Source organism: Nicrophorus vespilloides, unplaced genomic scaffold (assembly GCF_001412225.1).
Source record: "Nicrophorus vespilloides isolate i.1.1-1 unplaced genomic scaffold, Nicve_v1.0, whole genome shotgun sequence".
In the NCBI taxonomy this organism is placed as follows: domain Eukaryota; kingdom Metazoa; phylum Arthropoda; class Insecta; order Coleoptera; family Silphidae; genus Nicrophorus; species Nicrophorus vespilloides.
The window spans coordinates 196805-224493 of NW_017095648.1; the positions used below are offsets into that span (position 1 = coordinate 196805).

The 27689-nt window shown below is 33.1% G+C and overlaps 1 protein-coding gene across 1 annotated transcript in view; it reads left to right on the forward strand.

Moving 5' to 3' along the window:
• The window catches only part of LOC108558856 (probable JmjC domain-containing histone demethylation protein 2C), a gene marked incomplete at its 3' end in the record, with an annotated part of 105700 nt that overhangs the window by 63998 nt on the left and 14013 nt on the right, over window positions 1-27689 (forward strand). The window contains exon 3 of the mRNA XM_017915891.1: window positions 12272-12385. Within this exon, the coding sequence (XP_017771380.1) occupies window positions 12272-12385 (114 nt within the window). The remainder of the gene's footprint in view (window positions 1-12271; window positions 12386-27689) is intronic.

Here is a 27689-nt window from a genome sequence, read left to right on the forward strand (position 1 = left end):
ATTCTGCCAGAGGTGGCAGAAGCTGAGCTTCGTTGCGACGAGAACATATCGCGTTACTTCTACTACGGGCTTTAATCAGATCGCTGCGGCTCGTCCTCCAAGCTTCGACTTCAGCTCTCCTTCGAACAACAATACCTCTAATAAATGGTTTTGCACGCGACGAACTCCGATTTCACGTCGCTGGCAAATTAAAGAAACTCGATATGGATGCCCCCGTCGCGACACAATTGTAGAAAGCTAATCAAGACATAAAGAAGTTTCAGTATATTTAGTTTCAGGTCTTAAAACGTATAATTTTCTTCAATTTCAAGCAAAAACATAAAGAAATACGCCTTTGGTAATTGGATACGAAATACTTGGAAATTAGTTTCACTTACAAAAGTATGTAATTTCAATTTAAATAATAATTGGTAAAATTGAAGACGTAATAACTATATAATTATTGATTGATTTTACATTAAGAATGTCCAGGACTATTAGAAATTAACTTTAATTAGAATATCCTTAGATAGAAAATATCTTGATTGACTATGAATAAAGGACGTTTGTTAAATGGTGACATTGTTTTCGAACACATTTCGATCTTAATTGATGAAAGAGCTGAATCCAATTTAAATTAATTGCAGTCGAAGGAACAAGGACTGAGGGGGAAAAGAGGAGAGGAAAGAAGCAGGAAAATAGAAACGTACAAAATCGTGTCGATTACGCAACCTTTTATTTTGTTGTGCCGCTGAGTTGGCGCCATTAGTGAAGAGTTCATTAAATGAGTAATAAAGTCAATGCAGTAATGAATTTCTCTTTCTCCTTCTCTCTCAATGTATAAATATAACTCTATTATCCTCTTACTGTTTCTCATGATTTACTGTACATCTTTGGTTATCTCATTTCTCTCTCTTTCTCTTGCGAGGAGTAAATATCTTTCGAGTCGAGTGGGCACTAAATCACTGACCCATAGCCAAATTGTGTATGTATATACATACCAGCTACCAATTGCCAATAATTAATTACATTACAAGTTGCGCTGGGAACTTGTGAAAATATAATTAACTTTGCTGAACTCCGACGTCGAGTGGCTTTTCACTTCGGGAAAATTCCCGACGAGCAAAATTTCATTACAGAAATTTATATATAAACGACCGGAGAAGGTACAAAGAGAGAAAGAGAGAAAAAATAATAAATAAACGAAGTGGAATGAGAAGCAGAAAGAACAAACAAACAGGAGAAAAATAAAAGAAGATGTATACGAAGCAGATCAAAATGTTCCGTTTTTAATTAAACGCGAAATCAGGCGATGTTTTTCTCTTCCTTGAATGTTGATGAAAATTACGATGAATGTAATTTGTATACAATCTTACATTTTTGTTGTTACATCTCTGGTTAATTATAATCTAACGTTTAAAAATGATACAAAATAAATTAGTTGAATTTTTATACTATTCAATACATTATATTTTGAAGCCTAACAACTGTTTGTGTGATACAAAACAAGCGTATACATGTTGTTATGTAGCTGACTAACGCAAATTCAATTACGTTTTGTATTGTTTTTCGTTTCGAATTCAATCACAACAAATAATTAATACTGGTATAATAATAGCGAAGTGAATACAGGGAATCAACACAAAAAAAAAACAAACGATTTTATTTTTTAATTAAGCGTGCAAACATATAAATCCTATTTTTAGATCGCATAAAAATTTGTTTTTTTTTTCCTGCGAATCGATATTTACACAGTAAATGAAATAAATACACTGCTTGATTTTTTTTATATATATATTTATTTTGTTTATTATTGACATTCTATATCAATTACATGAAAACAAGAGTTTTTTTGTTTGTTCATATTATTTTCGATAATTTTGATGTTGCTAAATTTTGGATTTGTTTATTATTTGATGAAGTGAATTCAATAACAGTTCTGTGAAAACAAAAGTTTTTTTCTATTAATTCGGTAAATTCTAGTGTTTAAATTTATACGTATTTGATATTCGTGGAATTGTTTGGTTTTCGTTGAAGTCTGTTGTTTATTATTATTATTGCATGTTATTACAAATGTTAATGTTTCGTGATCGTTCGGAGCGGAGGTGTTGTGTTAATTAGGAAACAAATTCATTCGCGATGCACCGCGATTCGTGCACTCACGGGGTGTGGAGAATCTGGTGATCCTGGTATTTTTAGAAGCGCGAAATGCAAAACTGGAGAAAAAAAAATAATTGCTCATTTTTTGCATATTTATATTTTATTCAATTTATTTTTATGATTTTTAATGGTTTATCTGTTGTTTGCTCAATTTTAGCAATGAATGAATTAAAAAAAACGATGGTTTTGTTTTATAAATAAATTAAATTAATTGTGAGTTTGCACAAAAGCTGAATTCATTTCAATTTATGAAATAATGAAACATTTACATGTTTTGGTATATTAATTTATTTTTAGGGAAGTTTTTCAAATTTTGATTCTTGCTTTTGTAATTTGGTTTCTACTTGTTTCTCAGTCGCAATTAAAGAAAATATTGGACAATTTTGTATGTATTTTTCAATGTTTGAGAAGTCTTCATTTATAAGTTTCCAATGCTTAAGATCATTTACATCTATTGTAAATATTTATACTTTGTTAGTATTTCTTATTAAACGTTTTAGGAGTTATTGAATTTAAGGAAATGTATGTCTTTATAAAGTCAACTTTTTCAATTGTTAATATTTTGTGATCGTTCGAAGTGGCAGTGTTGTGTTAATTAGGAAACAAATTCATTCGCGATGTACCGTGATTCGTGCAATACTCATCGCGGGGAGTGGAGAATCTGGTGATCCAGGTATTTTTAGAAGCGCGAAATGCAAAACAGTTTTATAACCGCAAACTGAAGAAAAAAAATGTTATTGCTCATTTTTTGGATATTTATATTTTATTCAATTTATTTTTATGATTTTTAATGGTTTATTTGTTGTTTGCTCAATTTTAGCTTTAATTATATAAATGAATTAAAAAAAAACGATGGGTTTGTTTTATAAATAAATTAAATTAATTGTGAGTTTGCACAAAAGCTGAATACATTTCAATTTATGAAATAATGAAACATTTACATGTTTTGGTATATTAATTTCTTTTTAGGAAACTTTTTCAAATTTTGATTCTTGCTTTCCACATATTTTTCAATGTTTGAGAAGTCTTCATTTATAAGTTTCCAATGCTGAAGATCATTTACATCTATTGTAAATATATATACTTTGTTAATATTTCTTTTTAAACGTTTTTAGAGTTATTGAATTTAAGGAAATGTATGTCTTTATAAAGTCAACATTTTCAATTTGTTCATTCTGAGAAAAGTATTAGAAGATCTTGTATAGGAAATACTGGAAGTTGAGCTCAAGATGCAAAAGGCAGACGAACATAAAGCGGATTATACCTGTAGGAGATCAAACCGAAATAAATCTTCTCCTTTATTTCGAGAATCTGAATGGAATCGCTCCACTGAAAATCCCATGTGGAAAGTCCTCTTTCTCTCTCGTTTGGGGAGAGCTCTTGGCATTGAACCAGTTGGGCTATTTAAAAATGTTATTGGCTGTGTCTGTGCAGCGAAAATAAAGAAGAAACATAACACACAAAAAAAAACAACTAGAAAACGTTACATATTTTTTTTTGTATATCTTTCATTCTCTCTAATTCTGCTAATAAATACTGTACATTTCAATGTCAAGAAAGTGTGTTAAAAAATGTTATTGAACTTTCGAACGGCACCCATACACACTCGCAACACATATAGAACGGTAGAACGCAATTCGCATTCTAATTGCAAATAATTATGAAAATTAATTGGCTTCCATTTTACTCTATAAATGTGTCTGTGTATGTGTGTGATTGTATAACGAGCGCTAGGCATGACTCCGCAACCGCGGTATTTCCATGCAATTAAGTGCATTACAAAACGCAATTACGTCTACTCGAAAACGGAATATTTGCTCGAAAAAAAAAGGCGGCTTAACCGTCCGACACGCGAACTTTAGAGAAAAAAAAATAAACAGAAGATTATTCGTTACGTAACGTTTTTGCGCAATTATGTGTGTGTATAATGCGGGGGAGGATTGGAAGGAGAGAGAGTGAGTGAGGTGAGAAATAAAATGTGGAGAACGGTGTGAAACTCTCATCTCCTCCTCTTACAACTACTCTTCTGGTGTGCAAGAAGTGGGTCAGAGTCACGTCTGCGTCGGGGGGAGGACAGAAGTCGCCGACGGCGGCGCAAAATGCAAACTCTTTCGTGCAAATATTTTGCGTGCGAAACGGTACGAAAAAGGAATGAGATGATGAATACATTTCGTTTTAGTGAACTCTGTTCGTAATTGAATATGAATGGAAAGTTTTGCAAATTGCAATCGTTAAACTCTCCTATCTGCTTGTTAATAGTGTAGCGAATTTTGTACGTCCCATGTTTATTCATGACTCTTAATTAGCATTTAAATCGATTGGGGATCAAATTATTAGTCTATTGATGTTAGGCAAATTCAATTGTAATGTAGAAACATCATTCTAAGATGAAATTTCAATGTTGTAAAAGCCTTACATAACAAATATGACAATATCTGTGAATTCAGTTAATTTAATTTTTTCAAGTTTGTTTCAAGAAGATTGCTTACATCTTTACTATTACTTTTTTTCCAACTCTTTATGAAATTACAAAACTTTACTTATTTACTTTACGTATTCATGTATTATTTTAGTTTAATAAAAAAATCCATAAATTAGAATTATCCCAAAAGTAGTTCAATTGTAGATTCTTAAGACTTTAGGTATAATTGTATATAATGTAAAAAAAAACTAGTGTTTTAATTCATATATTGTTTTTGGAGTTATTTATTGAAGGGATTGATGTATTGGCAATGTAATTGATAGCGATTGAATGATTTTTCCATTCATCAATTCGCCGTGTGATCCAGTGTCGTCAAGATCGTATCGTATAACGATTACGTACGTCGTTCGTCGTCGCATCCGTGAAATAGAATGCGCCCAAATGGCGCAAGGAGAAAGGAAGATAAATACCCCTGACTAATAATAATAATAGAGCGCGTCGGCAGCGGCCATTGTCCCAAATAAGGGCCAGATGAGATCTGGGCAATAAATACAAAAGGCCTTATGGGTCAGTGCCCTTCCTCGTCCTGTTCGTTCGCCGCTGTCGTAGTACTCTCTACCATTCCAATCTCATTTCGTAAATAATGTTCATGCTGCTGTGGAACAAAAGGAGGAAAGGCTTTGCCCCGTCACGTGTAACGCACACAAAACACCCAAGACGCAGCCTGGGTCAAGAGAGGAAGAGAAGAGAAGACAGAGAGAGAGCAAGGAGATACACTGTGGTCGGTGCACAATCAAGGGTAATTTCGAAGACTGTGTCAGCAACAATGGCGAAGCAGACGCCTTCTCTCGCAACGATAAATCTTTATTTTTAGAGTTTCTATTCACGATTCGTATTTACGGATTAAGTTTATTGCATTCGAGTCTCCTGTGCTACGCACAATAAACCTGTACACACAATAGGAGCGGCAGCGGTTGTAATTCATTTCATGTTGTATCATGATTATACTTGAACATCAATGGTCTAAACTTCGAAACATTTGTAATCATGTTAAGCTGAATATTTGGAGATGTATCCTAAGAATTAATTGAATATATAAGGTATATTGCAATAAGTGAAAAATTAGATGAAGATTGTCTATCAAAAACTGTATAAAACTAGTTTGGAAGAACTTACAGACAAATAATTGTAAATTGACTTTATATTACCTAAAACTTTTTTGAAGAAAATTATGTTGTTGTCAAGAATGTTGAAACAAATTCAAGATCTATATGGTTATGGAAAGATTCTGATGAAGAGTTGAAATAATAACTTTTCATTTTGAATGTTTATTTACATTAGACTACTAATAATAGTTTATTAAATTAATGATGGTCATGATCATGTTTGGAGGGAAACATTTTGTCATATAGGGCAGTTCCTGCGATGGTGACCAATAATGCACCAAAACCATACTTGAATCCCCTGAAGAAAGTCATCTTGACGCGCGACAAAAATGTTCCAAACTCCTTCTCGTTATATCTCCACACTTCATTACGTAGCCATGGGTCTTTCAATCCCTGCAACTGCAAAGCCCTCTGGGTTTTCATCAGGATAGGTACATCCTCGACCTTGTAGATTCTGTAGTCGGGGATTTTGTCCGTGATCCATAATTTAACGAATGCACAAGTTACTAATAGCTTTTTAGATATATTTCAAATGAAATAGTGTTGATTTATTGCATAAATTATAGTGAATATTACCTTAAATTCCTAATACAAAATAGGAAAATAATTGTAAAATTTTCAAGTAATTGGGAACTTGAAATTCCTGGTATAAAGTGTGATTATAAAGATCCATATTAAGACTTAGAAAGCTTGATAATTTTGAAGAAAATAATGGCAGGAAACCAATTGTAGCAATTTCTCACATGGTTAAATGTTGATTGGGATTGATTGTAGAGAGATGGGACGACTTGAAAGGAGAGTAGTAAAGGTTACTACAAAGTCGAAAAGTTATTAGCTCGAAATGGCTCGCAGTTTTCCAACGGAGCGGAGCCGTGGATAAGCGAAAGTGTGTCACGTCTAACTGTAAAAAGTGCAGTCGAGTCGAAAGTTGTTCGATCCTGGAGGTCGGATTAATTGGCGCGGCGTCGCGCAACGTTTCCAGGGATAATGAAACCGCGTCATCTCCACATCCAGGAATGCATCTACTACTCCAAACCGCCGTGCCATCTCTTTCCTCCTCCCGACTACACCACTCGTATTCGATTCCACCGACTATAAATACCGACGTGACTCACGCGGAATTTGGAGCCACTTTAATTGGATACTCTGACTGACTGCTCTCTGCCTCATCTCCTCTTCCTCTCCCTTTCTCTCGCACACTCACTCGAATGTCTCGCCATCTGTCCATCTCTATTTTGCACCTTTCTCACACGCACACGTCTGATGATCATGATAATTGCCATATATACAATCGCATTTTACCTGACGCAGAACGCGCACTCTCGAGGAATCCGCTTCTCTCGTTTTGTTTGTTTATTTGTTAGCTCCTCTCTTCATCTCATCATCCTGCTCGAAGTGCGTGCGTGTGTGGTGGCTACGATCTGTTAGCACTCGAGATTTACAAACGGAAGTCCAACGTTCATTACACTTCCCGACGACCCACAAACGCTACTACATGTATCTGCATCTATTTCAAAACCATATAAATTTAATAGGATTTACATCAAAAGCATCAACATCAGAAACAAAATATTGCACACTATATAAAAATAGCAAAATCCACTATATATACATTTTAATTAAAAACTTCAGTTGCAACTCTTTTCACGTAATTTCAGTATTTTTTTACTAGGAATGAAGAAAGTGGCAATTAGATGTTTTCAGGAAAGAAACTCCTCGACGTTGCATAATGAAAGCTTGCGAACTGTGGGAATCGTACTGTTCTGGTGTATTCCTCACAGCAGATGCACATCCAAGTTTCTCTAGTCGTGCACACTGTGTGAAGGTCAGACCTGAGGGGAAAACTGCAATATTTTCCAGCAATTGACTTTCAAATGATTGGAGGATAATGAAGAAGAGGAGGTGAGGTCGCGTCGGCGGCGGCTTTTAATATTCGTTACTCGCGCGCGAGATTTATGCGCAAAACCAACTGTAGATTATCGTGCGTTGCATTGTATTATATTATTATTATTAATATTTATGCGTTTTTCCTTTTCTCACCCGAGCGAGTACGATTTTGTTCACCTTCGTTTGACCTCTAACTTCGTTCGAGCAGCAAACTTAATAATAAGCCGCGCATGGGAAACGCGAAAAAGGAAAAATCCTGTTCGCAATTATTATTATTATTATTATTTACTGTCGGTCGTCGTTGGGTAACTGGACTTTCACTCCGATGCAATGAAGTCATATTTGAATTTGCGATTTGTGCTACCATCTTCGTTCCCCTCGACCTACAAAAGCTTTAGCGTTTATATATTTTTTTTTCCTCTTCTTCGTGTTGTACATGTTAAATCGTTCGGATCTGGCGTTTCTAGGTCAAGGCGAACGCAGGCCGGATGAGTCACCGTAGTTTGCCGTAGTTCAGATGCTCTCGATGTAGTCATCAATTATGATGTTGTCTCTTAGGACTTGTCATCGTGATACCACTGACGCATGCTAAATTATTACAGTTTGGGACTTGATACGACTCAAGGAATATTAGATTTTCCAACAAATTAGCAATAACTTGGAAATAATTTATTAACAAAGATATTGAAGTGCATTTGAAACTAGGACAATCTCTATTAGAACCTAATCTCATCGAAACATATTCTTCTCTGTAATCCAACCTAATTCAAACGTAACCTAACCTAACAAAACTTAACCTTATTTATAAAGCAACCTAATATAAACTAAATGAAATAAAAACAGTGGCTATATAAAAATTATTTAAACAAAGACAAAATATCTTTTTGTTTAAATATTTGTACATTAGGTAATTGGAAAATTGTTAACATTTTTTTTTATATATATTTCTAGATGAAGTAAAAATATTTATGCGGCTCATTGTGTTCTGCTTCGAAAATTGTATACAATATTTTGTTTTTAGCAAATTAATTTTATTTCATTTCACTGATACAATAGGGAAGCATGTAAAGGTGAACAATTCGAAAAATGAATCTATTGTGTGCGTTCCATGTAATACGTTTTATTGTTATTGCAGTACGTGAGTTTTTTTTTCGTAGCGCGGATGCGGATGTACACGGCACATTCGTCGGTCGGATTTGAATAGTATTTACCGACAGTTTGTAATCAAATTTTTCATAAATTAATTAAACGTTTCATGATTTTTTTTGTAGTTAATTATAAAGCAGAAGTTTGTGAGATGATGGCAAAGTACAGTTTGTATCCAAGTATTAAGTTTTTTTAATCTGAAATTGAAGCTTCATTATAAAGCTTCGTTGTATTGTTGTGTAGTTGATTGATGCACATGATGCATGTTTATTAATCTCATTTTCGGATGTGTTTTAATGAATTGAAGGCGAAATAATAATGATGGGATTGGGTCGTGTTTCAATTAACAAATGTCCGACCGGCAAAACTCCGCTATTATGAAACAACACATTAACTGCGGATTTCATTATTCAATCGAGCGTGCTGTGTGCGAACGTCGAGTTTTTCATTATTTACAATGACTAGTGTTGCAGGAATGCGAATCACTATTTGCATCAATTGTTTTAGTATTTCTTTTCAAAGCATTACACAGAATTGAGCATGAAACTGTTATTAGTAACGTACAAATAAATATTTACAAACAAATAAAAACACACACAAATGATTAATTGTCAGTATTTGCATCAATAGTTTTAGTATTTCTTTTGTTTCAATTCAACCAAAAGCAAATCCCCATTACTTTTTATAGAAGTATGGTTCAGATCATTATTGGACAAATCCTTCTAATTATATAACTTTTAGGAATTCTTCAGTATTATCTATCAGAATTTCCAATGATAATACATACTTTTTCATTAAAGTGATTAATTATAGTGTTAAACGCTTCACCGAATGAAATACTTGTGTACTTACAATCAGTGAGATTAAACAGAATTGCGGAAACTTAAAATGATGTACACTTAACATTGGATAATTGGACTTTCACTCGACGACGGGCGATGAAGCTGCCGCGTTTGCGATTCGCGTCTTTCCCTCGACCCACAAACCTTTGATGTCTTTCAGCGAAGCATTTGATTTTACAAAAAAATAGCGTGTAGATTGAGCGGTTTTGCGGGTCAAGGATAATGACTATTCCTCATTTTTCCTCTCCTTTCATATGTCGCCAATAATTTTCATCCCACCTTGGAACATTTATAGTTAGATCCATAATAATTTTCGCAATTTTAGTTCATTTATTACAGTTTCTCGTAGTTTATTTATTGATAGTATACATATAGTTAACCTAAAACTCATTGGATTGTCAATTCTTTGGAATATGTATAATTTTTTAAACCAATTTTTTTTATATTTACTAAAAGAAATTTTTGGTTTTAACTCATTGTACACTAACCCAACTTAAACTCAATCCAGAGCTAACCTATCTTAACCTCATGTAATCATTTTGTATTTGATACATACGTCAATTACCAAACTTTACTTACCATAACCTAACTTACCATTCCCTAACTCTGGGTTTCCCAAACTATTCTGAAAATTTAGCAAGAAAAGTTGAGGAAATCCTGCTTTAACCTATTTTATACTAACCTAACCTACCATACATTAACCTATCTCAGTGGTCGGCAAAGTGCGGCTCCAGAGCCGCATGTGGCTCTTTGGCTTCTTATGTGCGGCTCTGGCACAAATATTTATTGAGTATGGAATTTAGTTTTATTTAGTGTACTATTTATTTAGTGTAATAAAAGTTTACTAAACAAGTAGATTTGGCTCACATTTTTTCATATTTGGCTCTTTGGCTAATAAATTTGCCGACCTCTGACCTATCATAACTTCGCATACATGTTAATACTTACTCATATCATATAGAAAAAAAAGCTATGAATGTTTTAATCTAATTCTGTAGTAAAGGTTGTGGAGAAAAATTGTAATGGACAGGTAAAAGCAAGGTGTGCAGAATAGAGGTGGATGTTACAAAAGTTTGCGGATTTAAATGGCTGTAAAAAAATATGGGAAGAGGAAACTCGGGTAAAGTGTGCCTAGTATATCAAATCCATATAAATTTGGTTTGGCCAAATTTATGCGAGCAGCATCCACGTCGGCAACAAAAGTTTCCACGTCTACTCCGGCTCCCTTTTCGCAGAAGATATCTCGCAAAGTTTATCTTTATTGCCCTCTCTCGCATTCAGGCATCGCCCTTCGTCGCAGCAGAGAAAGAAACCGGGGCAAATAATACAGAAAAAAAAAGAGAATAATCGCACAGACACATATACACAGTCAGCTTCTTCCTCCATCCTTCTACATTCGCCTATTATATAACAACAGTAGGTATGGCAATTGTGTTGTGCGAAGATAGCTATCTTCCAGGATCGTTACACGTGTCTCTCTCTCTCTCTATCCTTCTCTTTGAATATATCCATTCGCTGTTTCACTAAGTATACATGCATTCGCTCCATCTCTCTCACATGATTTACTAGTGTGTTTGTGTATATTTAGGTTGGAATCAATTAGGGCCGCCCTCCGCAATTATCGTTCGTTACTGTGTGTAGCATTTCGGATTAGTAATCGCGATCCAATTTCGGAACGGCATTAAATTTCCGCCCACCGGAAACGGGACTGCTTTCAAGAGACCCGTTTCAATTGTGCCGCGCGGAAAATTGCACCATTGTTGCTGCGGATGGTTTTTCCTCCGTGATTTCTGCAAGCACACATTCACGTTTTGCTTTGTTTGTTACTTTTTTTTGTTGTTGTTGCTGTTCCTCTCGCTTTGTTTCTTTGTTGGACAATGCAAGCGTAACGAACGAGAGATGCATGTATAATAGTTTGAACTTGTATGATGATCTTGGCGTTGATAAGGCTGCTCGACAGGAATGTGCCGTCTACATGCAAAAAAAAACATAAACGGTTGCTTTCGATTTTGCCTCGAGCTTCTTGGACTTGCTCTGATTGAAATCCAGTTGATTTAAATTTTAATTATCTCATCTGAAATTAGCTATTCTTCCTGTATAATATATATATACCACTTTTTACGTAACTATTACATTATACTACTATAATTACTTTCATCTTAGTATTGACTGAATATAAAACCAAAATATAGCTTTTATATAGGATTTTAACCTAAACTACCCAATATGAATGCAGCAGCTTCTAACCAATTTGGTATTGAAAAAGTTGTCTTGAATATTTGTAAAAGAGTAGTCAAAGCACAGAATATACTTTCAAAAGGATTGAATAACATAACTAAAATAACATTTTTAATATAATATATTTGGAACTCACATAAGTTTTGTATTATTATCACATGAAGTTCTTTTAGAGCTATTACAAGTTTCAAGGTTATTTCAACATAATTTTCTGAGGTTCCTAATTTGTTATATTTAGAATTCAGTGTAAGTGATATGCATTGTTTATATTGTAATGTACTCTTAAATTTTTGTACTTCGGAGTTCCTCTAGGAGTTATACTTGGACCTATTCCAATTCTCAAGGTTATACCAAAGCATAGTTTTCTAATATCATCAAATAGTTATATTTTGTATATCTTGCATATTTTAATTTGTCTTATGTCTTTGCAGACTTTCATGCCTCTGGTGTCAACTGTGGATTTGGGAGGCCAGAAGCAGCCCGTGGAATTCCTGCTGGACAGAGAGATAGCATTCACAGACTACAAGCAGCTGAAGCCGTTCAAAGTGAGTTTTAAAGTAGAAATCTCGCAAACTATTTGCATTCCGATATGCAGTCGTTATTACGCAAGTAACGCTTTAATTCGTGTTAGCCTTGAGGCTCTCCGTCTCTATCCGCAATTAGTTTGTGTAGGCTCATTTTCTCTCACCGTCCATCTCTTTCCTGCTCCTTCTTCCATAGTCGTTTTTAATTTCATTCCCGCCGTTTTTCATTATTTAGCATAATTTATTTTAATGGCCTTACGATGATTGTTGCTATATGGTTTATGCATTCCCACATTCGTTTTGTTCGTGCACGTCTTAATTACCACCATAAAACAATACCGGTTTCCATGGCTACTCTCTTCGCAATGTTTGTTTTTCTTTTATCTACCCATTTATTTGCGTCGCTCGATCCAACTATTCGCTTTTCTCCAGCGATTTATGTAATATTTACCAGTATAATAATAATGAACAAAAAAAAAACGAGACGAAGTACGCACACAAAGTATACAACAATTAAAGTTACCTTTTACGGTCAGCTCCAACTCCTTATCGAGTGGCGCGACTAATCGAATCGATTGTAATAGTATTGAGTATCTTTCCATTGCGTTCCTTTGCCTCATTGTGCTCGCTTTTCCCGCTCAGTTTTGCACGTGAAACGTTACGCAATTGAGGCTGGACATGCCTTTACTCCGATTGTTCGTGCTGTTTTATTCGTAGTTTTTTTTTTCATTGTAGTTGTTGTTGATTGCTGCCCACAATGCGACGATAAAATATAAATCGCGCCGATGCAATGAACGCAGCAGTGGCGACTATGGAAATACGCAAATGTGTCACGCAGAGGCGATATCGTTTATCAATGTCACGGGTTACTCCGATATTTTGATCCCGATGTTATTTTCCGGCCGTTAATGAGCCTCATTTTCCATCCGTCCTAATGGTCTGCACTTGCCCAACAGCAATTTACTGACAAAGTTATTGCTGATTATGTTATCGCAAACTATTAGCTAATTGATACACCGTTCAATCAATTTCAGCAATCTTCGGTTTTATAATGCTAATGACCTTTCTTATTTCTATTCGTTTCCTATCTGAACGCTGGTACTATTATAGTACAACGTTCTTAATTAATCATGCACCTTGCACCTTATCTCTCTNNTTTTGTTTCATGCATACTTTGATTTCTATTTATAATGGTTATCATGTTTTTGTATCTAAAAATAACTCATTTTTATCAACGTTTTTAATTATAAATTTTTCATATATCAACTTATAACATTCTAACAAAATTCTTGTTGACTACAATCTTAATCAATTTTATTTTGGACAAGATTTTTTTTTCGTTGACTTTTGTTCAGAAATATACAAAATGGGTCTATATCGCAAGCCCGACAACCGAAAGACCGTCTATTGAAATCCCGACGTTCAAAATCCCGACTATATCGAAATCCTGACGTTCTAAATCCCGACTATATCAAAATCTTGACAAACATAATCCTGACTGTATCAGAATCTCTACAACCATAATCCCGACAAACATAATCCCGACTATATCAAAATCCCGACTATATCGAAATTTTTACAATAACATTTTTAAATTATTTCGGATCGTAGTCACCTTGTGCTACACTTTTATTATTAATAACAATAAATTATGATTAATTTATTTTATTATGTTGAATTATTCATAATAAACCTTAAAATTATGAAATAATCTCAAATACAATTAGATTATTAATTTTTATTTATTATTAATAACAATTTAAAAGTCATTACGCTCCGGAATAATTTAAAAATGTTATTGTAGACATTTTTGATATAGTCGGGATTTTGATACAGTCGGGATTATGGTTGTCGGGATTTTAATATAGTCGGGATTATGATTGTCGGGATTTCGATACAGTCGGGATTTCAAACATCCGGATTTCGAACGTCGGGAATTTGATTGACGGTATTTCGGTTGTCGGGATTGCGATTGCCACCGATACAAAATTACTTAATTGATGAATTAAGACTATTTCGAAAATAATATACTTACTGATATATTTTCTACTTTTCTAAGTATATATGTTTATTTATTTATGTATGAATCAACAAAATTTACTCGAAATTATTTCATGTGTGAAAATTTGTTTTGAAAAATATTTCTATTTCATATTAAATTCTCTATATATAAAAGCTTAAATAAGTGTCATTTTGGCCAAACGAAACTACATTTTATTTTATATATCATGTGTGAAAGTTTGTATAGAAAAAAAAATCCTGTTGAAATTTCGTTTTAATATTAAATTCTTTGTCTACTGAAAGCGCAATAAATATAGGTGTCATTTATTGCGGCAATTAATTAGTGAAGTTTATACATTCAGCTCGTACGAATTCTGCAACGTTGTGTTTTTTTTTCGTTCTCTCTTTGTACGTTCATATATATTTATTTATAATGGATCAAAGCTGGGAATGCCGGACTGGCTCACAGCCAACTATTTCCATTTATTTAAAGAATAATAAATGGCACGCATCGGATCCGTAATACATCCTTGGCCTCCGCAACGAACGAAAATAATCAATGAAAAAAAAAATCTAAAACGACAAAGCTTGGAAACCACTTAAAGCCGGACATTAGAATAACATAAATCCTGGGATTTCATAGACGTTTGTTGTTGCAGACTTATATATTGAATCCAATGGAATTGATTTATTGTTTTCATCTCGTTACTATTTTTCTTCATTTTTTTGTAACTTAATGGAAAATTGATGAAATAAGACTACAATTCCAAAAACTATTTGTAAATGTTATATAATATATATATAATAAAGTATACATTTCCCAGTAAATGTGTTCAACTTACATTTACCCACATTTCCGGGAAATGTATACACTTACCCAATGAAATCGGTAAATGTTCATATATGTAAATAAAATATATAAGTTGTCACGCCAAAAAAAACTAATCACACAAACACAATTATTTTGTTTTGTTTGTTTGCCGGTGACCTAACCTAATCTTGATATACAAAAACTGTATCTCGTATTTATTATTTTCAACATTTACCGGTAAAAGTAGATTTATGACGATGCAGTCAGATGTTTCATAAGCTTTTTTCTTCTTTGAAAGTAATATTTAAAATGAAATTTATACTAGAATTCAAAGAAAAGCAATTAAAGATCTATTGAATCAGGAGTACCGCAAGGAAATGTTTTGGGTAAAACAAGTTCTACTAAGTTTACTTAATAAATAAAACGAAATTGTACAATTTGTTTATGATATTGTAATACACTGAAACCTCGCTTAACGAGAAAAATGACTCGCTTAACGATCGACGTTTCGCATAACGAATGAATGAATGAAGTCCCGGATTGTGCGCCTTCTCCATCATTTTTAAAACTTGTGTATTTTTTAATATGTTTTACTATACGAGTGATATCCGGAAATTTTGGAAGGGGTCAAACCAATAAGATCTAAATTTGAAACAAGCCATCAATTTTTAAGTCCTAAATTTACAAGTTATGATGTTATAGTATTATTCTTCAATTTACTTGTACCAACTTCAACCCTGTTATAAAATAATTTAACAAACTGTTACAAAATTACAACTTAAATAAAACACGAAGCAATTCACTTTCATGATTCGAAGTAATACAATTTTTCTTTTCTACTTCGTGCCAATATTTAATTTAATATTTCTCTACCTTGCATTTCCTTTGTGTGCTTTCAAGTTGTTTAGAGGGGACGCACGTTCCGTTTTCCTTCTTTCCTTTCCTTTTTTATTCTTGTTTCTGTTTTTCTTCTGCCTCGAAGGCGACTCGAAAAGTAAAACCGTTTCATTATTTACTTAATGCAGGGGTGGGCCGCAATTCGCAAACATAAACAGAAAACCGGTGTTTGTGAATATATATATGGCTGTGTGTGTATATATATACGTAACCCCGAGTAATAATTAATCGCATGTCGGCGCCAAATCACGTGCAGACCCCCCATGAAATGCGGAAAAGGTTAAAGAACTTTTTGTGTGTGTGTGTTACTGCTTCTTTTCATTCTTTCACCACTCCATTATTTTTTCTGTTTTTTTTTTGCTCCCGTCGGCGATTTTTGCAGACGTTGCGTGCGTGGTCTGGGACCGCTCCAAAATTGAACCCATATATACTTTTTTTTGGTTGCTTTTACCTTCTGGTAAATGATATTAGATTGGGGATCCGGCTGCTAAATCCGTGCTGACGAGGGACGCTTTAATTGGTATTGGAAAAAAATATGTAAATATGAATGAAATAGCTTTTTATCCTTTATAATTTTCAAATCCTCCGCCAAATTATACACAGCAATTTCTAAAATCAGAAAATTTCCGTTTCGTGATTTTCAAAATTTAAACTAATAATAGATTAGAATTTAGTTTTTTTATATTTATTAAAGTTATTTAACATATTTTTCATTGTGAAACAAAAAGAGGATAAAAAAATTATTGCAAACAAAATTTTTTGTTTTCAAAAAGTCTAAAACAAATTCATGAAACTGATGAAAAAATATGATATTTATGACATGGTTGATTTTCTATTTTGGAAATGCTTCAAAAGTGCTTTAATAAAATAATTTATATTGACAGATAAATCAAGTGGACAATTCATAATAATGAAGTGAAAACATTTGTAAAACTAAAAATACATAAAAACACATCTGTATTATTACTATACATTCATTGTTGATAATTAAAATTGTTATTACAAAATTTAAAATGTAATTCATTGGTGTACTGTGTTTGTAAATTTGAACATTAATCATCGACGATGCATATGGAAATAACATTTACAATATTTTAATTAGCTAATTAATAATTTAATGCGAAATTTCGTTTTTCTTTTTGTTTATTTTGAATTCAATGTTTTCGCCAAAGCGAAACGTTAATTTATTTACGCGGAAAATCGGGCTATAATTGCTTCACTTTTCCGAATTATCGACAATATTGTTGTTGTTGCTCTGTAATTATAAATGTGTACAGCAAGTTTTCCCAGAATCACGAAAAACGATTACGTAATTTTATATTTGGACACAGTGTAAACTTTACACTGTAAAGTGTTTGTGTTGTATTTAGTAATATAGGGTCTCTTTTTTTGTTGAAAGATAGGTCGGTTGTAAAATGGTTTTGAAAAGGGAAGGTTGAAATAACACCCTCGGTTGTTACCTGAAGAAAAAAATAAACTTGGGGTGGTTTCAGGTAGAAGGAAAACTGTATCAACCACCTGACGCAATTCTGAAAGGAAGAGGCGTTTAGGGTCAATGGTCTACTAATACTTTCAGTCGTTCCACAAAGAAATAATCTTCTCTTTTGTTCCTTAAATACTTTATTTTTGTTATTGTATTCAGTTACTTTTCAATATTATAAAAATATTATTTTTTATTTGAAATATTTATTAAAAAAAAATTATCTCAAATTGCCGAGTGCTTAAAAGCAAAGGCAAATCATCCTGAAAATCCATTATCTGTGATTGTATGATATAATTGCTGATATAATTGATTGTTGTGTCCAACCACTGAAGTTTGGGTACCACTGAGGACTGTTATAGGTCATTAATAGAATCAATATGCAGAATAGACAAATATCACGGAAGACAGTGACTGTTTGCGGCGTTTCTTCGTATTTTCAACTAGAAACCAAAATGCAGAATAGACAAATCCTACCGCTGCCACCAATAATATGTCGTGTCCCAGGGATGGTTTTCTGGACACTGTGGGACATCTTCTTCTGTTGTCTTTGTGGAGTCTCAGTAAAACCTTTAAAGATTATCATAGTCTTATAAGAATATTAATATGAGCATAGTCTCATCGACCAAGTAACAAATAAAGTTATATAAAACCAAACGAATTTCATTAAATTTCCAACAACTGAGAAATATTTATTTAAGCAAATGTATCTCAAATTTGCCAAGTGCTTAAAAGCAAAGGCAAATCATCCTGAAAATCTATTATCAGCGATTGTATGATATAATTGCTGATATAATTGATGGCTTTATCATCTAAAAATGTAGCAAAAATTGGTTAATTTCCCAAAATTATTAAGAATAATTATGGCCCAAGTAGTTGTCCTTGAGGTACTCCAGATAGAAGTGGATAGAATTTAAAAAAATATATAATTCGGTTTATAGACTGACTCTTATTCGAATCTAAATAAAGAATGAAATTTATTGATTTACCGTCGCAGTTCATATATTCGATAAAATAAAATATCTGTCGGAAGTAAGACTTTGAATAGAAATAGTGGTAATCGCAGTGCATCAAAATGAAGTGGAGGATGGAATCCGAACGCGACTCGTTGATAAATCGCATTTTTACGTTTCCCCAATATTCGCATTAATGATTCTATTTCGTGGGAAACGCTAAGGAAATATTGTAGTTTTGATGCGACGATTTGTTATTCTCGCATATTTATATGCAAAGCAAACTTTATTTTTTCACTGCATGAAAAACCATTCAATCAATCAATTGTAAACTATCATAATGATCCAATAAATTTGTATAAATTGATCATAATTTGAAAATCAATAGTCATTTGTATATATGTTGAGTGATGTTGCTTTAAGTTGCTTAACTTTACTAAACTGTCAACTACTCAATAGACGCCATCTAACGGCAATACTATAATTAACCGCTTAACTTAACAATTGTTTTGTAAGAGTGTCCATATTTTTCCAATTTTTTTATTGTTGGATTTCACTTTATTATAAATATAGATTATTGCAAACAGTAATTTCGTAATTTTCGGTTAGTCTCTGTGACTACTATAGTTACTAAATCATCATCAATTATTTTATTTACCTGGATCGTCGCCTCACCTGGAAGAACCACATAAAGACTAAAAGGAAACAACTGGCACTTCAGGTTGGAAAATTGTACTGGCTACTTGGCAGAAATTTGGACATCTCAATTGACAATATTTAAGGCTATCATAAAACCCATTTGGACTTACGGCATTCAATTATGGGGATCTGCATGTAACACTACTATCGATGTGATCCAGAGGTTTCAATCAAAGACGCTGAGAATGGTCACCGGGCTACAGTGGTATATCGAAAACGACGATATACATTCCTTCACCGACACCAAACTAGTAAAGGAAGAGATAAGTAAACTTAGCGTTAATTATCTACACCAGCTGGATATTCACGCAAACCCCCTTGATGTGAAACTGTCTAACACAGAGAACCATCGCCGAAGATTGAAGGGTTTCAAGCCCCAAGACTTACCAAATCGTTTTTAGAATAAGTAGTTTGTGAGTTCGTGTCTTGATTGTGCGTGTGCCTTTAAAGTGATTATGTTAAGGTTACTGGACCAATCCTTTGACTTTTTTATATTTTTTTTTTGTTATAATTGTCACCAGTCCAGTTCATTGTCTCATGTGAGATAGATGGTCGGAAAATAAAGGGAAAAAAAAATACATATTCAGAATTCATTTGGTGTTTAATTGATAAACATGATATTTTCATGATACACGAGTATTCTCGGGCTTTTAAGTTAAGTTTAATTCGTTAATTGATTTAAATTTAGCAAGGTTATCTATTATATCATTACTTTATAACGTTTAAATAAATTTATTGTTGATTAGTTAATATAAGCAGGAAATAATCAATTAAATCCTAATTATCACAAATCACGTGTGTTTTTCTCGTAAATCTATGATGAACGAACGAAACTATAAATTGCATCTAAACGTTTTCCTAGTAAATATCTATATTTAACTGTAGCCGTTTAATTTATACGTTTTGTTTGGAGTTGAACCAATTTGTCTCCCATCCAAAGAATTTATATTTTTTATTCGAGACTCGACAATTATTGTACATGCAAAATTATGCGACGCATATCAGTTTTAATTAGAAGTAATTACTGCAAAAACAAACCGTCAATTTTACTCCAATTTCTTTTTTTTTTAATCCATTTATTTTTAGTTTGAATCCGGTTTATTGGTAAATCTGTGTTGCGGTTTTGCATCTGACGGCCGGATGATGGATGATTACATTTTATTTGTGCGGTTTCGAAATTATCGAACGCATTTAGTCATACACACCATGTAGATTATACGCCACAAGGCGTTTATTTCAGTTATTTTTGTTGTTTTTGTTGTTCTTACAGTTATTATTGCTCAGTTTCAATAATTACTTCGAATTAGATCGTATCCATTAATATAAATTATAATCCGCGGTTAGAAAGTAAAATTTTTCAACGTAAAAATTGTTGTAATTAATGTCCAATTCTGAATGTAGCAAAATGTAATTAGTGTTTAATCTGTATATGAAATTGCATTTGGTATATATAATATATGTAACTGGTGACTGGGTAAAAAAATATAATTGTAATGAAATGGTAAAACAATAATAGTTGTGCATAAATTATGTAATAAGTACGATTATTTATTAGGCCGCGTGGCAGTTCTCCAATTTGAACGGAAGCCAAAGCAGAAGTATTTAGGAACAAAGGCACAAAACTTTGGGTTTCGAAATGCGCGGTGTAATGGTGATAGTGTGTTTTATGCATAGTAAGTTTCTCTCGGGGCCAACAAGTATTTTGATGCTCGAGGATACGTGATTTGTAGTTACAATTCTTTGGTATTTTAATTAAGCATAATTATATAGCTTTGCTTGATTCATTGTTGGATATTTCGTAATTAGTGGATTGATTTGTGTAGACAATTTATGGTTTGAAGATCAAGGACATTTTAGTTTACTTTTTTCATTTGTTGTTTTATTTAAATATACAGTGGAACCTCTCTTAACGAATTTAATCGGTTTCAAAATTTCTGGATGGTTACTCGTATAGTGAAACAATTTGGAGTCCAGAGTTCCATTTTTTCTTACAATTTATTTTGCTCGTTTAGCGAAATGCTCGTTAAGCGAGGTTTCACTGTACTACTATCATTTATAAATTTATATAAATTTAATTTATCAGCAAACATTACTTTTATCTAGACAGGTATTCAATTTAGGTATGGACATAATAAGACCTAGTAGAGTTCCTTGAAGAACATCTAATTGTATTAGATAGAACTGATCTGTTTGGTTAGGATATGAAATTAACAGATTGGATGGAAGCAATTGGTATTGAGAAAAGTAAAGATTGATTTTTAATAAAACTGAAAGTTCAGAAGTGGTTAGATGTCTTTAAGTAATTAAATTGTAAAGAATTACAAGTGGACTAGTATAGTTCAGATGAGTACAAGCATTCTGCAGGTTATTAAATTGTAAAGAATTGTAAAAGCATTACTGTAATGGGTAGTTATTTTGTAGCCTTAATAAGTTTTCGTGTAATGCGATTTGTCCTAATAATTGCTTAATGGAGAGAGACGAAGAGATATAAAGACAAGGAGAAATACTTCGGGACTCCGTTCCGAGAGATACTTTGTATGTTATGAGTTTATAACTGGTTTGAATGTGGTCGTGGATGAAAACGTCTTGTTTAGATTAAGTGAAAGGTCAACCACATCGCATCGCGATTGGTGCAATCCGCAGACGGGAGATGAGATGGAGAGAGAGCAGTGTTGGTTATTAACGAGTTTCCTCCGACGACGAGTCGAGGAGCCTAGGCTCAAAGCTTATCCTCTCTTTCTCCTTCAGAAACACACTGCGTTTCTCTCTCCCACGCACACAATTCATCCAACACTGAAGAAGGCGCATTCCGGAAGTGGTCCGAAACGATTATGAATGTTAACGTAATTGTAGAGCCGGTGACGGTCACGGAAATCACATCCAATTAGATGCACCACCGTCCATTACGGTACACTCAGAGTACGGATGGACGGAGGACGAAACTCAAAACGCGTTTACATAAATTAGCGATAATCATCGCCGAGAGGAGAGGAGATATATATTTCATTTCTTCGTTTATCCAAAGTGATCCGGTACTAATAACGGTACTGCGCGAAGACCGACGGCGCCCAGCATCTGCAGTACCCGCACCAGACGACGACGACGTCTGGGTCGAAGTACCAAAGAGGAAGGAAAACGACTAGAGTTGATTCATCAGCACGGAAAGCAAATGGAGAAGGAATCGCAACTAATGAGTTTTGACCTAACGGTACCATCTCATTCATTCGATTGATTTTTGTAATTGGATTGAAAAAAAAGAAGAAGCAGAAAACGGAGATGCAAAAATCTGTTTTTACGGTATCATCTCATTCATTTGATTGACTTACTAATTGGATGTAAAAGAAATTTAACAAGCGAAATTCCTTTTTTTTTCTATTATCCTATTGAGTTTAGTAATTGGATATGTAAAGTGAAGAAAGTACCAAAGAGGCAAAAATATGATCTTTTTTATTATCACTTGATTGATTTAGTAATTGGATAAAAAGAAGTAGAAAAAAAGTATTTATGTAAATTGTAATCCCAAATAATTTTAGTATCTAGATAGAATTGAATGAAAAAAAGTGAAAATATATTTTTTGTAGTTCCTTCCCATCATTAATTTTCTTGTAAAAGAAAATAATTGGAAGGAAGCTAAAATGTGTAAATTCTCATCCATTCGATTGATTCACTAATTGGGTGTAAACAAAAACGGAAGAAATAAAAAAAAACCGTATTTTTTTTTCATCCAATTCATTCGATTGATTTAGGAAAAAAGAAACGGAAGAAGCGAAAATCTGTTTATATACAGTACGAAATAAATTATTAACTTCCTGGCATCGCGTTTGACCCAGTTGGAACAAAGTTCGGTGGAAACTAAATAACGCGAACGAACGAATGAGAGAGAGAAGAAAAAAAAAATGAATTTTGTATATAAACACACGTACTCTCTCAGTGGAATGGGTAAATGGAGCGAGTTTAAATTTCCTTTTGAAAGCAAAAGAACAATTTCGACGAGCGAAAAATGAACACTGCAAAACTGTTCGCATGTTAAAAGTTATTTTCTTTTTTCTTTCTTTGCTTTTGCTTTTATTTGCGTTCCGCAACTTTTTTAACTTTGATCTATGTTTGCTGTAAACTTATATCCTTATGACTTTCATTTAATTCTCTCACCGACGTAATATGAATTTTCTCTGTTTATTACACAAAAGGTTATTCCAGTTTCTTCACTCCATTATTTTAATTAAACACAATGTAATTAACTTATACCAATTTGTTTTTGTTACATCGAAAAGGATATCGATTATATAATCAAGTGCAGATCGATAACAAAATCAAGATGATTCATCATCAACAAAATTTGTATTGGGACAAAACTTTTCATAAAAACTTTCTAACTCATAAATCACAACTTCGATGAATAAGTTTTCGTTATTTTCATTTTATTTATACTCATATAACTGATTTAAAATTAGTATCAATTTATGGTATTATTAAAGAGAACTTGATAAACTAGTCCTAATTATATAACATAAAGTTGTTTCCAATTATATTAATGGAAATACTATCCAATTTATATTGATAAATATTAATTTGAAAGGTAATTAAAGACTTATATGATTAATATAATCTGCTGTAGATTTGGAGTGATCTAAATTAATAATTTATATAAATATTACAATAAATTGTAGCTATGAAGACGTATTTTAATAATGACCTTGGAAGTATGTATAAATAAGATAATGTAAACTTATCACAGTTTAAATACGATTTAATAAAGAAACATAACAGATTAAAACTGTAGAAACACTAGTATGTGTCTGAATGTTGGACAAATTCAATTAAATCTTCTGACCTATTTCAGACTGAGGTGTTTCCATACACGTAGCAGAGAATGCTATTATTTCAGTCCATCTGTGCGTGATTAATTTCAATGCCATGAATTACGCATTGACCTTAAAAAACACATAATAATAATAATACATAAACGTTGGCGCGTCCAGTCGATTTTTGGGCAGGTCAGTGATGTAATTGCCGCGACCATGAAATCCGTTTGCACTCTGGGAATGAGTAAAAGGAAGAGAAAGACAGAGATAAAAAAAAAGATAGAGAGAAAGTGAAGGAGAGAACGAACATGTGCGAGTGCGTGTTCCGTAATGGAAACAAAGAAAAAGGAAGAGAATTGAATTAAAGTACGGAACAAAAACAAATGAAAGAAGGAGAAGGAGTATAAAGTGCAAACAGCACAACGGAAGGCGTGTCATTTTGATGTGTGAAACATGAAGGATGCATGCATGTAATAAAATGGAGGCTAATTACGTCCGCGAAACACACACATAACAAGTGTTATCAATTTACTCTAATTGGCAAACTACCATCCGCAATTTATTAAAACGTCCCACCCAAAATGAAAAATAACAGCTACCATCACCATGAAATTACGCAAAATTACGTAAATATATAAACGGTTTTAATAGAGACATTAGTATACTTTATTTATTTTAATAAAAAATAACTTTATCCTGTAGAAATACGTGTTCTTTCGTAATGTGAAAATGTTCTTTTGTTAAAGTATAATAAACATATAATGTTTTGGTCAAAACATTTCATAAATATATTAGGTAATTTCTCTGCATTTTGTTGTTAGTAATAGATCATGATTATTGTTAGCAATATTATTAAGTAATGCTATTTCAAAAGTGGTTATTTTGTTACGTAAATGGAAACACGAGCCCCTGAGGGTCATAGAGAGAAAAAAAATCTTTGTGGGCGATTTCAATTTTTTTTTTATAAAGTAGTACCGTATTTCTTTAGAGGCCAAAGACCTTCGTGCATACGACTTGGTCGGTTTTGGAACATTTCAACAAAAAAAAATTTAAGCCTGACCCAAAGAATTTATTTATAATTATTCTTGAAAAAAAAGCTATGCACGTTTCGAGCGTTAATGTCAGAAGGAAAAAAAAAGATTAAATCTTCATTAAAGAATGTAAAGTAAGATGCAGGAACACGGGTTTACTCTTAAGTACGACCGCATTATTTAAAGGTTAATAAGATCTTAAGATTATTAATCGGAGGCAGGTGTTGTTTAAATTAAATTATAAATTGTATTTATACGTTCTTTTAATATAAAACCAGATTATTTTTTTTACGTTTCGTTACATAAATATTAAATAGTTTGTTGTGTTCTTGTATAGTTCCATTGATGTTGATAGATGGCGCCACTTGTAACTTGGGTATTTTGACAGCCTTTCATAAATTATTATTCATAAGTTATTTATTGAAGAATTTGTTAGTAACAAAATCATGTTAATATAATGTGATCTAATTATATATAAAGTTGTAAATGCCATTGAATTATATGTTTCAGGTTTACTATGAAATAAAACTCGTTTAAAGAATGAATTTGTTATGCTGGTTTAATAATAAATGTTATGCAATTCCGTTGTAATAAAAACATAAGTAAATGCTATATAAGAAAGTAGTGATAAAGTTCGGAGCAAGGAGACCGGTGTTCCTGGAAGAAAATCTCTTCTTATTAATAATGATAATGCCGCTGCATCTGTTGTGTAGCAATTTTTATTGCCATTCCTGGAGCGGCGGCAACCGACTCTCGCCGCATAAAAGAATCCCAATAACTTTCGTTCTTAGAAGAAATCTTGTCACTTGCCTCGGGAAGACCCTTCTTGGCCAACCGGATAGCATCTGTTATTTATGAACAGAGCTTTCATATTGCCGTTTCTTGTCCTCTTCCCTGCTCATTTTTTTCTCTTCTTCTCTCATCCCTCCTTTCAGATTGAAATATTGATAGCACTCTCTTTTATTTACCTTCTTTTTTTTTCAGTCGCAAACAGCGCGCACTTTTGAAATTTATATCACATAATATGAAGATTGTAAAATTCGAATGAAAAGGTGTTTGATTATCTGTATTTATTCTACCACTTTTTGATAGCTTATCTCAGTCTCTTGACAAATTAACAACAACTTGTGTATAAGGATACGGAATGTAATCCAATAAATACAGTAAAATTTTACTTATCGTTACAATTCACATTACAACTGCAATGATAGTTTATTTGTCGCTGCGGTTATTAAAACTTGAATTAGGTAATAAAATAATACGTTCAAATTATTTCTTCAAATATAGCTCATAAAATGTCGACTTGAACTAATTGCAGTAAAGGTTGTTACATCATAAATTGAGGAAATGAATAGTTGTCAGTTAAAACCTTTATTATTTATTTAATATTTAATTGCAAAGGTTATAAATCTTATTACTAAAAACTTGAAAATAATTCAGATAATTTCAATTAACAAGAGTTTGTATCTAGTTTTCGTTTAGTTATTTCTGTCTTAAAAACGATTTGTATTTATAAGATGTGTTATGGTGGCGATAAAAATGAAAATTCGAGTATTTTTAATTGGAATTGCAAAATTTGTAAGCATGTATTTTTATTTGTAATATACAATTTTCTTTTAAATTATTTAAAAAATAGTACCAGGGGTTCCCAAACTGCGAGAAGCGAAAATTCTGATATATTAACATAAAGTTCGCACTGAAATAATTTGGGACAAATATGGGTTATAGCAGTGATTATCAAACTTTTTGGTCCACGACCCCCTTTTGGACATACAAAGTTTCTGCGATCCCCTGAAGAATGAGTATATGTAGAAAAACAACCAGGATTAATCTGTCATTATTTTTTTTGCGATCCACATTTTGAGAATCACTGGGTTATGCAATATGATTTGTAGTAATTACATATTAATTCTTTTCATATTTTGTTTGTATTTTCATTATAGGTAATAACTAGTGAATTATAGCATCTTTTTGTTGGCGTTATATTGCTATGTATTATTGCCGACTTTAAAGCTCTTTGTATTCCTGGGATGGTTTATGGTGGCGATAAAAAAAAGGTGCTGTTGATTATTCATAATTGTGATCCTTGTGTGTTTCCAGCGCAATTAGATTTATATGCATCATCCTTTTGGTGCATGTGGCTTCTGTTTTGTTGTTGGATCGTGTCTCTCTTCATTCTCTCATTCTCTCTCTCTTCGTGGATGTCTCTTGTGTGTGTGTTCTGGTGCTGGAATGGCCGCTCGATAAGGCGCAGACCTGACCTCGTTCCGAGTGTGGCATGGTGTGTGTATGTATGTGCAGCCTCCGGAGTAGGCAATAACCTCGTTAGTACAATAGCTCTGGGCTGATTTATGGTCGGAGCCCGGCACCGGCAATGGATTGCTTCATTCCGCTCCTGAAAAATAATTGAAAACTTAAGGCCAGACGAGAGAGGATGGATCTCATCTACCAACTCTCTCTCTTCTTATTCAGCGTTTTCATAATCGCCACCTTCGATAATTATTAGACTCTCAGCGCGACGTTTCCTGCCCATTACTATTCACGTCCCGTCTCCTATACTCGCATGAAACCATTTGCTATACTCGTCGCTTCTTCTTCTTCGCCCATCCTCCACTGATTCATTATTTATATGCGTTTATCGGCGTGGACGT